This window comes from Phoxinus phoxinus, assembly GCF_949152265.1.
Source record: "Phoxinus phoxinus genome assembly, chromosome: 16".
NCBI classification, from domain to species: Eukaryota; Metazoa; Chordata; class Actinopteri; order Cypriniformes; family Leuciscidae; genus Phoxinus; species Phoxinus phoxinus.
Genome location: NC_136891.1, coordinates 7606775 through 7619270, shown reverse-complemented (window position 1 = coordinate 7619270; position 12496 = coordinate 7606775). Strand labels below are relative to the sequence as shown.

The following is a 12496-nucleotide window of genomic DNA, read 5'->3' as shown; positions in this document are numbered from 1 at the left end:
TGTATTTCCTGAGGTAATTTTGTATTTACGGCTTTCCACGATTATATAGGATAAGGCATTTCAGTAAGTTGAACATTATACTTTCAACCAAACCTTCTGATGGTCATTCATGTTTATTTTGTGCTATAGCTAGGAGTGAATTTAAAAATTATAATTTCAAGAGTGCTCGGTGATGCTGCTTCGCTGGAACTGAGGCGCCACGCCATTCAGGAGCGTCAAAACGGTATTGTCAGAATATATATATTTTTTTAAATAAGTTCTTATCAAAAGTAACTAAGTTTGTTAACTTGAAGTTATATTCACGCATCAACTAAACACAGTATAGACTAAAAGGACAGGACCAATATTGGTTCGCTAAAATCGATATTTTCAACTCTGCTCATTTTGAAAAAAAAAAAACAACACACCAGGATTGACCTTTGAGTTTCTTTAATGCTACTGCAAAGCTAATAATGAAAAAGCTCACGGTAACAAGAAATCACTGTATATTGCCCAACATTATGGGAATAACCATAAATCTTCACGTCTAATTATAGTGACATTAGGATATCAGGCAGGCACTTTTATACCATATATATAAAGGATAGCTATGACATTTTTTGACCTGCTCAATAACAACACAGGAAAACACGTGCTTAACAATACAGCTGCAATGTAAACCAGCAACATAGCTGCAGCCCAATCTCCTGATGTCGAGCGTGGAAAGGACGCTAGCAAGTGAACAGTATCTATCTATCTATCTATCTAGTAGTGAACAGGGAAAAAAAAACTGTGATATTAAGGAATGTCAAACTCATGGATAGATGGTACCAAAAACAAATATTCTGGCAAATAAATATCATCATCATTTTGATGAATATTTACAAAAAGGTCCGGTCCCTGTTTTCTATGCTAATCCGCTTTCAGATATCGAGCTGTGGCGTGTCGACACATGACAGGTCAGAGTTTAGTTCGCACAGGTAAAACAGCGTGGCCTCGCTCGCCTCCGCCTCTGTGAGGGGCTCCAGACGGATCAGAGAGCTGCGAGGCGTCTTCATCTCCAGGGCCTCGTCCAACAGATCTGTGGGTTCTTCAGGGCTTTGGGGCAGTAGAGGCAGGCTTAGGTTTTCAAATGCAGAATCTGATGGAGCCAGAGGGGTGCATCCATCCAGGAAGGCCAGCAGAGGGCAGGTCGTGTACTGGATCAGCTGCTTATCTGAATAAAGAAACCGGCAGGCTAGTAAATGCAGCACAGCGATGCCACACAAATGACAAGAGGATGTTGATTTACAGAGAATTATGCAACAATTACCTATGTCTTCAGGGTCAGACTTCCCTTTGTTGGCTTTGATGATGCTCTCTTTTGTTCCAGTTCCCTGTTAAAGGTAAAAAGCATTAGGAAAAATATGACACTGAACACAGGATAAAATTCAACAGGTCATCATGAAATGTTAAATTATAGCAGCTGAATGATGCGTCACTGAAAACATTTTCACCCCCCACCCCCACCCCCACCCCCACCAAAAAAAGTACACAAGGCACAAAGAGATTACGAAATCTCCAAACATACCTCTAAGATATCGGTGTCAATGCTGAACTGTTTTCCACACAGCATGGCCTGGAAGTCTTCCAGACTACAGTCAATACTGTCCAGATAGTCCATCAACTCTACTCTGTAGTGATTTAATTTACAATGAAATATTAAATATTATATATAAATATATATAAAGCAGAAGTACCTGTCAAAAAAATAATACATCAATTAGAGAGAGAGCTTGATTTTTTGTTGTTGTTGAACAAATTATTTGGTAGTTTAATATGAAAGGAATCCCATTTCCACCACAAAAAATATATATAAATAGGACCAAGTCAAAATGAGGAAAAGGTTAAAATTGAGGTAAAAAGTCAAAATTACAGATACTAAATTATAATTATGAGATTAAGTAAAATTTTTAAATTATGACTCCCCAAAGCATAATTTTTTTTTCTGATGTGACAGAAATAGGCTTCCATAAATTTGCTCTTAAGAATTAGAATAATATTTGTTTACTCAAAATGTACAACAAGAAACCATTTTTTGTTAAAAATAGCTAATTAGAAGCTCATCACGATGAATATTAAAGTGCCCCTAATTATGTTATTTTATTTTTGTTATTTTGTTTTGGAGGTCTGGTTTACGTGCATCCAAGGTCAAAATATTTTCTCATAATATACAATGCACATTAGGGCTCTACGCTAACTTTTTTCCCAAGGAGTACATGTGCTCCTAAATGAAAAAATTTAGGAGCACACAAAGAAATTTAGGAGCACAGTACAAAAAAAGTTAACCGCCTTTTAGCCACACTCCTAAAAATATCTTCTTTTGTGTTCAGCACAAGAAATACATTAATACAGGTATTTAACAACATTAGAGAGTGAGTAAATAATGACAGAATTTTTATTTTTGGGTAACTGTCCCTTTAAGGACAAGCGGCAGCATGTTTACTATTAGGGCTACTGTCACTTTAAGATCTGCGCGCAATGAGTCTACACGCATTTTACAACCAGATTTTTTTCTTAATTTTTTTCTACTGTTCTTTCAGTTTAGACATAACCAACTTTGTTTATGTAAACCTTGTGTGTATTTGACAGTGTTAGCGCAATACGACTCGAAAGATAACTTAGTCCAGTATCTCTGTTAACAGGCTTTTAGTGCATGTGCGCGTCGGGTGTATTGCGCTCGTTAGAACAGCGCATCAGCAGCAAATGACATGTTTAACCGGCAAGGCTTTAAAGCACATGCAAATAATTAATTTTTATGAACTACAGTGTCCCGTTCCTCTGCATTTCATGTGAATATACGTCGTGCTGTACAGTATGTTGAGACGGAGGCGCCAGAACTGCAAACTGATAGAATGCACGATCCTACGATATTTCTTCAAAAGCAGATCGTGGAGACATTTATCATCCACGATCAAGAGATATCGCACAGCCCTACTTCAAGTTCTAATCAGCAACAAACCTTTAACTTAATAAACAGTTGTTTGTGCCATGTAGAGGACGATGACACATCACCTAATAGTTTTAGTTTTTTTATTTAAAGCTGCAGTCCGTCGTTTTTCCTCTTTGTCGCCATCTCTGTTCGAAATCTGCAATTGCAGTTATTCGCGGAATTATTAACTGTGCGTGGGTAGTAAATCGGCATGAAACAGCGCGGATGAACACAATGTATTGAGGCTGCCGCGTCGCTGTGGATACTGTACTGTCATCAGCAATCTCAGAGTATACTTTTTGAAAGTGTCAACATTAGAATTTTCTTCGGAAAATGTCATCTGAACAAGTAAGTAACATTCACTTTTGTTCTGACCATATTCGGGGGGTGGGGAGAAGCATTGCAGTAACGTTAGGCTATGTCATGCTGATTAAATCTAACGATTGCTTATATCACGTCAAAACGTGAAAAATATATTTTTTCTGTAGCCACTCTGAAGTCCGAAGTCTTTGGGTTTTACAACTGGTGAATCTCCAGTTGTCACTGGTGATTGTCGCTTTAAACTTTCGGGATCCGCCATACCAAGTGCTAAGCTAAATCTCCACCTCCATCATCCACACACGCTAGCCGGGGACTCCTTCTCTATGTGTACAGAAGTGACGTAATGACGCAAAGACATGCTCGAAATTCCCGCGGAAATCCACCAGTACCACTGGAATTAAAATCATTATTACAAGCTTACCGTTTTGAATCGAGGTAAGGCAAGCAGATCGTTTTGAACACTGGCTGGTTACGTTTTTTTTCAAAAATGTCTTTTTTGATATTTTTAAACCCAAAAAAGTGCCGGACTGCAGCTTTAACATCACCTAACCACGCGTTTCGCAAAATATGTGACATCACCTCACCTGTATGCGGCGTTCTGATCTCACTGACCGACTACGCCGTTGTTTTTTATTAGTAGGCTAATGGGGAGGAAAATAAATATATTCATGCATACTTTTTGGAGTCAAAATTCTTTGGACAAAGCTTGAACAAAATTTAATACCTCATAAAATCGGGATTAAGACTTTTTAATACCTTTTAAGGGCCTTAATTTTCCTAAAATGGATTTATCAACTTTTAATACTTTTTAAGACCCCGCGGACACCCTGTTCCATATCCCCCTCACCTGATTCCTCTTTCTCCTCATCTCTTTTTCGCTTAAAATAAAAACTTATGTTCTTCATTTTGTACCTTCTATTGTACCAATATTTTCTTTCCAGTTTTTACCTCACTTGACTCTCTCACTTAAAATCCAGCAGTTCCCGCACATTCCCACACTATTTCAGTGATCGGCTCATTGGTTGCGAATCGTCGCTCTCATTTGCATAAAGTTAAGCGCGTCATCATGCTATTTTCACACATACTGTCTATGTGTTCACATCGCGCAGTCGCGACGCTGTCACGTCCTCTTGCTCTTTTATATACTGTCTATGTTGCTCAGTTCCATGTGAAATCAATGGGATGCTTTGCTTCATCACGCTGTTGTTCAGTGTATTGAGAACAGCCCGTCACTCGCACACTGTGCTCGTAAATTATTTTTCAAGTTCGCACATAACTATTTTTAGGCGCAAATGCGAGTGAAACACTCGCACTGTAGAGCCCTGCACATCACATCATTTCTCAAAGAGTCAAAAAAAAAAAAAAAAAAAAACCTGTTTGTTCGAAGAAGAAGTTTCCTGCAAGCCTACTCTTATTGGTCAAATAGCCCAGTCTGTTGATATTGGTCTACCGCAGTGGTCAGCAAACTTATATGAGATAATCAATGAAGCCAATGGTTTGGCGGATCTGCATGCTGCTAGCGCAGGTTAAAATCTCACACTTCTTACATTGTTACATAGGCATGTAAGAGGAAATTAAACTGGAATTGCTGACGACTCATTTCAGCAGTTCAGATTAGTTTCTTTTTTTTAGGAGACAATATATTTTACATTCACAAGCAGCTACTGTATATTTCACACAACATGAAAGGTAGAAAGCATAATGGGGCACTTTAAATCTTAGCTTCCCTTATATGTTATATATGCGCAACTTAAGCTGACTTACTTCCCAAGAAGGTTGATGTTTTGTGAAATGGCGCCATTTTCACTGAGAATGGAGTCCATCAGCTGTACTGGATCTTCTAAACTTAGACCTGAGGGTTTGTTCAGTTGCAGAGCGATATTAGTCGGTGAAATGTCAGGGCTGCTTTTGGGTACTGCTTCTTGCTGAGTGGTTGAATTTGTTACAGTGCCACCGGTTGTGCTATCGTCGTTTACAGTCGGGCTGCTTTCATGCGCGACTTCCACGATTTCAGCATCCCTGTAGGAAATTGAGAAGAACACTCATTTCTAATTTCCCTCCAGCAAAAGACTAGAGGCTCAACTTGTTTGAATCAACTCCTAAATACTTACCCTTGGTCAACCGGTACAGATAGGCCATCTGTAACTTCTGGATCATCGTCTGTGACGTCACAGATGATGACGTCATCCGAAATGTCGGAATTGTTCTGTAGTCCATTGAGTCCATTCACTGTGGACTTACAGAGAAGGCACTGGATAAGTCTCTGACAAACAGATCTTCCAAGTTTCAATATTAATTAGGAATATCGTGTTTATATAAATAAATCGGTCCCCCACCAACGTGAATTTAACTGACGGTGACTCTCACAATTTAAGGTTCATATCCAGGGGCAGGACACTTTCACACAAAGTGAACCCTGCCTTAAATCTCATCAAGAGAGAAAAACGCAAGATAATGAATAGCAACATTATGGTAACAAAATAACTGACAACAGCACGTTTCTTTCGAGCAAGAAGAGACATAAAGTGAATGAAACCAAATCACTCCCGGATGCTTCTGCACATACTTTGCTGTGGTCCATGGATTCCTCAAAGAATTGGTGGATGAATTTGGACTTCTTTCCATTAATGTTCAGTGCAAGCGGCCTGTAATCAGACAGCAAGTAATGTGCATATTAATAATAAGGTAAGGAGTCTATTAACATATGTTTTTCAATTATTAAAAATAAAGTCCAAAACTAAAATTACATTTAAAAAAAATCAGAATCCTTAAGGAATTGGAACCGGGAAAATTCAATTTCTTACAATTCTCATCTTTAATAGCAAATATACTTGGTCAAAAATAGCAAAGGTCAACAATATGACTTTTAATTACACTTCTGTTCAAACGTCTGGGGTTTGTAGGATTTTAAAAATGTACAATAAAAATAAAAAAAGTCCCTTACGTTCATCATGGCTGCATTTATTTGAACAAAAGTACAGTACAATTATAAAATACCATTAGAATGAAAAATAAATGCTTTCTATTTGAATACATTTTGAAAATGTATTTTTTTCCTGTGAAGGAAAAGCTGATTTTTCAGTATCATTACTTCCATGATCCTACGGATATCTTTGTAATATGCTAATATCATAAAATGATTGGTGTTTTTTTGTTTGTTGGTAAAAACCAAACTGAATTTTCCTGGATACTTGCATCCTTGCTGAATAAAAGTATTAATTTCTTTCTCTCACACAAAAAGAAAAAAACGACCCCAGACTTTTGAAAAGTGGTTGTGTACTTTTGTTAGATGTAGGCACATACTTCTTGGTCTTACCTTTTGCGTTTCAAATTTAACAAACGATTGTTCTGAGCCAATGTGAAGATGAACTGCACCAGCTGGAAGGAGCAATGCAAAAAGTGACATTAGAATTCAAGCCTGTACATTGGTTTCACACTGTTACATGCAGATACTGAAAGTCAATGCTATGGAAGTCAATGGGGCCCCATATGGGTTACCCATATTCTTAAAAATTTATTTTGTGTTCATACAGGGTTGAAACAACTTGAGGGCGAGTAAACGACGACAGTGTTACTGTGTTACACACTGTTACATGCAGATACTGAAAGTCAATGCTATGGAAGTCAATGGGGCCCCATATGGGTTACCCATATTCTTAAAAATTTATTTTGTGTTCATACAGGGTTGAAACAACTTGAGGGCGAGTAAACGACGACAGAAATATCCCTTTAAGATTTTAGATCATTTTACATACCCTTTTAAACTGATTATGTAATTAAATTATGTAAGACATAGAAAAGACTAAATGATTGAACACATTCTATGCTTTCATTTTATGTTATTCCCTAGATCATTTATTTGGTGCTGCTATGGCTGTAACTGAGTATACGGTGTAAATCCTCTGTATATTTCAGTGTAAGCGATGTTCTTGCTCTGCAATAAAAAGTCAAACGACGACTAATGTTTTTGTTTTTTTTACTATGGGAAAAATGACATGAACAGAGTCATATTTTATTCATATTAAGTATTTTCATGTTACATGGCAAATTTAACATCCATTAATGCAAGTTGTCTGAAAAGAAACCCAATATTATCCAGTTGATGACTAAAGTTAAGCTTTGCTTTGAAACATTGCAGGGACTTTTAAGCCATAGAACTACAATTACTTAAATCCCTCATTTTAATTTAAATATACATGCATGTCCTAATATTTATTTGCGAATTATTGTTGGTTATTTCATGACTGATCACATTTCATGTTAAATATTCATGTTTTTATAACATTAAAAAGTCCTCACGTATAAATATATTTATTGTCATATTAAAAATAGCAATATTTATTTATTATGTTATGTCATGCTTATCAAAAATAAAACTGAAATGAAAAACTTATGTCGAACTTTATTCTTGTACATACAGGTGCTGAATTAAGCAGTACATAAAATATTGAATGAAAAGCCTTTATGTTGCTAGTGCTACATGTAAACGTCTAAAACGTGGTTATTTGACAAATACATCTAATCAACTGTTAAAGACAACAAACACTGTGAGTAAAGAGCACGACTTCAGTGCTCCGTTTTCAAGTCCTCCCTCGACTTCAAGCGGCAAATCTCGCCGATTTGTAAGTTCTTTTGAGATCTGCCAAACGACCTTGCCGTGAATGTAGACAAAAGTATGCAGCTGACGTCATCCTCGAACTGTATTTGTGGAAGATATACAAACACTGGGTGTACTCCATTCGAGTGGCGCTAGTATTCCACTATGTTGACGGAAGTAAGAATACACCGCTTCGTGTCAGAACGGAAGTTGTGTGACGTCATGTGAATAGGGCCTATTGCACTGGTTGCAAAACTGTAGCGCACAGGTAGAACGTACCTCCTTTATGACCTGCTGTTGCTGTGCATGTTTCTGTCTGAGGTCTGACAGCTCCGTCCAAAGAGCCTCATTCTCTCTGAGGAAAAGAGAACAGAACATTTTTTGTAGTTGCTAAGATATTCCGAGTGTTTTTTAGGGATGTGCGAGACTAGCCGAATAGTTTAGATATTACTGGATTAAACGATACTGCTGCTAGTCGTTTTGGAAATACTAGTCACTTACTATTTTTTTCCCTTTTGCACATTTAATGTTTTTCTTTATATTTTTTTTACAAGGGCTACGCTTATAGTCATGTTAATGTCACATCTTGAAATTAATATATTTTGAAAAAACATGTATATCTGCAGCGGAAAACAAAATCATTGACTAGTTGGTTGCAAAATTTCCGTTTAAATGGTAATGAAATTAGTCGTAGAAGGGCATTATTAAGCACAACTAGTGAATAATCAGTCCGTTCCCTTAACTTCTGGATGCATACACACAGATAAATTGAGCTAATAAAGGATAATTTAAAGCACAAGCATAGATTATGCTTCTAAAAGAGTATTTCTTTACCTTTTCAGGGTGGCAAGTCTAGCATCCATGGATTCTTGCTGCTCATGGACATTCTGAACACTCGTCAGAATTTTAGAAAGATCGTCTTGTCTTATTTTGCTCTCTTCAGGCCGTGCATTGGACACCTATATCAATAATATCAACGATCAACTTAATCTTAAATTCAGATTTTTTTTAAAACAGCAAAACGATTTTAAAACCAAACCATGCCAAATTTGCTACTTATTTTCAAGTATTCTATGCATTAAAAAAAAAACTAATTTTTGTACACTACAACTAATGTTTGTATTTCTTAATTTTCAACATGAAGATGTCTTGCCTTTCTTTTGATGTTCTCTAGCAGGTCATCTTGACCATGTTTGAAGTATGGATGCTGGAATTCAACTGGTCCATCCCGCTCTTGCTTCACTATGCCTGCATCAATGTGCATTACTTTCCGAAAACCATCTGTTTGTACGGGGAATTAACAAAGAAACAAACATTGACTTCAGATTACAGACAAACAATGAGGAAGGAGAATAATTTGTGGAGAAACCACTTACACATGTTCAGTTGTCGGACAAAACTGGCCATGTTGTTGTGCTTGAAAAACTTTGGGAGAATCTCTTTTGCAAACCTTTGTTCATCCAGTACAAGGAAACTGTTCCCTTCCTATAAAGATAAATAAAGAGCCTTGTTTTTAACGAAAGAAAACAGACTTCACGAGGAAATAAAAATAATTAGATTAGCATAACAATATATATATCGAATCAAATCAATGGACTAACGTTATAGGATTAATTTAATTGCAAGTAAGAATAGTGATTCAGCTTATTGATCAATAACGTTATGGAAGAAAAAAAATGGAATGAAAACAATTAAGATAATGGTATATTTATATCACAGACAGCACTCTATCATATGATCTGACACACGTCCATCACAATAAACAACGGATCACACAGGACCCGGATAACAAACAACGGTGTCACTGAAAGCTAAGCTAGAATGCTAACATTTAACGTTAGGTCTTTTGCTTTTGTTTACCTGGCTCCAGCAAATAAATTCATTTGTATCCGAATCCTCGACGAGGGTCCAAAGCTTGGTGAGAAATGCGGGAACGTTGGAGTTATGTTTCATATTTGCTGGAATGAAAACGAAACGTTGCAAAGTATAAATAATACGAATCGGTTAGATATTTTCCCCTTGGGTTACACTAAACACGAGTAACAGTGAAAAATAGCAACGCAACTACACAACTTCCTGTTGGATTTCAGAGCGCTGATTGGTCCGTTGCGGGTTTACGTAAGTTTACTCACGTGTATGGGCATCTGTGTGTTGGTGTTAGCCAATGAAAACGCTCCGCTGGGAGGAGAGAGTACTGATTGGTTACTTCTTTACCCAAGAGAAATATAACGACGCCAGCGCTCATGAACTGCTGTGCTGCGTAGTTCTAGGTTTTTCGTGTTTTGCATGGCTGTGTGTTGCAAATCACTATATTAATTATCAGAAAACATTAAACAAAAGCACAATTGTTATAAAACTTAAATTAGAATGTTTTCTAAGAAACACAATAAAACTACATTACATTTGTATCCAACTTGCGTTTTTTTGTCCACACTTCTCGGAGTCTGCATGCGTGGACCGTGAAATGGAAAATCCGGAATGAATCTAGTGCAGAGTGATTACAGAACGCAGTGAGGGAAATCAGTTTTGCTCCGTTCCACTCGTTTACACGATTCCATAACGCATTTTAGCCTGTGGTTTGCTTGTTTGATGATGCTTTAAGCTTGATGTTTTGTTTTTGGAATTTATTTCGTTGACGGAGAAGAAACATACGACCTAATTGGACATTTTTTTGTTTAAAATGTAAGTTATTTTATATTTTTGACTTTTTTAGCATTCTTGTATTAAAAAAGATACAGTTACGATCACATTTACATGCCTCATGGCAACAGCTGAATCACACCTGTGCAGACATGCATGCAGATATTCACTTTTGCTTGTGTGATATTGCTTAATGTTACTTTTACATTTTTGTAAATCATGTTTTTTAAATATTTATAATTTTTAATTATTTAATAAATAGGCTGTTTGTGACAACTTAATGCCAGTTGCCAAACAGGGCCCCGCAAAAGATCAATGTGTATCAATAATTAATCTTATTTTTTTCGTTTCAAGGACAATCATTGTGAAAATGTTTAATATCTTCTTTCTTTGAAGCCTCTAGCCAAGACTTCAAATGTGCATTAAGTTAGCTTTATTGAGAAGTTTTATATATATACAGTGCTTTACAAACTCATATGACATGACAATACCAGTCATATTTTTTGTTGCATCAAAGTTTATTTTATATGAAGTGGGTTTCCTCATGTGGGCAGACATATTGAGATCACATGACCAGCTGAACTCCCTTGGTATTGGATTCTTGCGTGTGCAGTAAATTATTATAAGGTATTTCATCAATGATGGCTTCTATAAAACGAAATGCTTTTGCAAGATTCTGAATCCCTGCAGCTAGTAAAGTTAATAAAATAAACCTACAGTATATGTACCCAGAGCAATGTCTGTATTGGAGCAAGAGTATGACAACTAAACCCAGTCTCTTACTTTAACAGCAGATCCAGTTCGACGTATTGCAGTTTCAGAACATACAGTTTGCACAAGGGCAGCATGTGAGTATTATTAAACTTATGCATTTTAAGATGTCACTTTTATTTTGGTTTATATTTTTCCATTATAAATCCACTGTTATGTTAACAATGTTTAGATTAATTGCCAGCAACATGCGATGGAAAAGTCTTTTGAATGACTTTTAGGGAATTGAGGATAGAATAAAATGTATGATGCATTGTATAAAGATCTGTTGGTTGGCACATCATGCCTTATTAGAATCCGGTGCCATATTCTAACACTAGAGGTCAGCATTACACAGCATTGCGTGTACTGATATCAATCTGGTCTTAAAAGTTCAGAAACGGATTGATTATTTGGTGTCATTACACTTGTCGGGGACATTCAGATTGTTCAAGTATAGTAGATTACATTACAAATTGATGCTAAACATGTAGTAATATAGTGCAGAATGCAAGACGTTGTTATTAAGGGGTTCAAAGGGCAGCGTTCTTCAACAAACCTAAGCACCTGTGGGCAAAAACATGTCAAGGTTAAACTGTTGTCCTCCTCAGAGCCCTTTAGTCTGTTCTGAAGAGGATTTTACCTATGCACCTGCAAAAAAAAGAGCCTTCAAATGCTCTCTCCCCCACACGTACACACATGTGATAGTATGCTAATTTCAGTTTTAGCTGATGTTATAAATAACTGAATATTGTGCTTTTTAAATGCTTAGCACTTGATTTAATTCGTTAAGCCAGCTGCGAAACAAATAGCCTTCTGAGAGAAATAAAAGGCTGTATTTAATTAACCAGACCTGATGTTGGACAGAGAGTAACTGTAAGTGGACTTACAACACTACGAGACGAACATTAAGGTGAGAGTAACAGAGAATGAACTTGACAAGCCTGACTAATGGGAGCAGACAGTAATATCACATCAAACGATTACATCAAAGAGTCTTTCCTAATAGCCATAATTACAACATTCTTTGATTCTTGGTAAGAGAGATTATGGAGATGACAAGAATCAGTGCAAATTATAGTTAGACAGGTGATAGGAAAGTCACTACTGCATAGTATAGAAAATTGCAATAGAACACCTGAACTCTTTCTTTCTTTCTGAACAGATTGTGTTATAATGGCCTTATCTGAAGTGTTTGACTTTAGGTAGTACATTGTTATTATCATAATAAAGGAAAG

General features: G+C 36.6%; 1 protein-coding gene and 1 long non-coding RNA gene across 5 annotated transcripts in view; one reads left to right on the top strand and one right to left on the bottom strand.

Annotated features, from left to right (window-relative positions):
* Nucleotides 1-49: 49 nt before the first annotated feature.
* On the bottom strand, nt 50-10359 carry hsf2 (heat shock transcription factor 2). 3 transcript variants are annotated; one of them, XM_079583498.1, is made up of 14 exons: nt 10270-10359; nt 10001-10158; nt 9729-9826; nt 9245-9353; nt 9022-9149; nt 8703-8827; nt 8148-8223; nt 6588-6649; nt 5838-5916; nt 5383-5507; nt 5036-5290; nt 1550-1652; nt 1292-1355; nt 50-1195 (listed from the first exon to the last, which is right to left on the bottom strand). In XM_079583498.1, exons 3-14 carry the CDS (start codon nt 9819-9821, stop codon nt 903-905), a joined length of 1512 nt encoding a protein of 503 aa, XP_079439624.1. In that variant the 5' UTR covers nt 9822-9826; nt 10001-10158; nt 10270-10359; the 3' UTR covers nt 50-902. The 3 variants fall into 3 exon arrangements, with proteins under 3 accessions (XP_079439624.1, XP_079439623.1, XP_079439622.1); XM_079583497.1 differs by having other exon boundaries at nt 10001-10329; XM_079583496.1 differs by lacking the exons at nt 10001-10158; nt 10270-10359 and having other exon boundaries at nt 9729-9978.
* Nucleotides 10360-10391: 32 nt separating this feature from the next.
* Nucleotides 10392-12496, top strand: part of LOC306983275 — a 43966-nt gene continuing 41861 nt past the window's right edge. Inside the window, exons 1-2 of one of the 2 annotated variants that reach the window (XR_013794329.1) lie at nt 10392-10550; nt 11300-11356. This is a non-coding gene — a long non-coding RNA (uncharacterized lncRNA). Of the gene's footprint in view, nt 10551-11036; nt 11136-11299; nt 11357-12496 lie in introns of those variants that run through there. The other variant, XR_013794330.1, reaches the window with a different exon arrangement.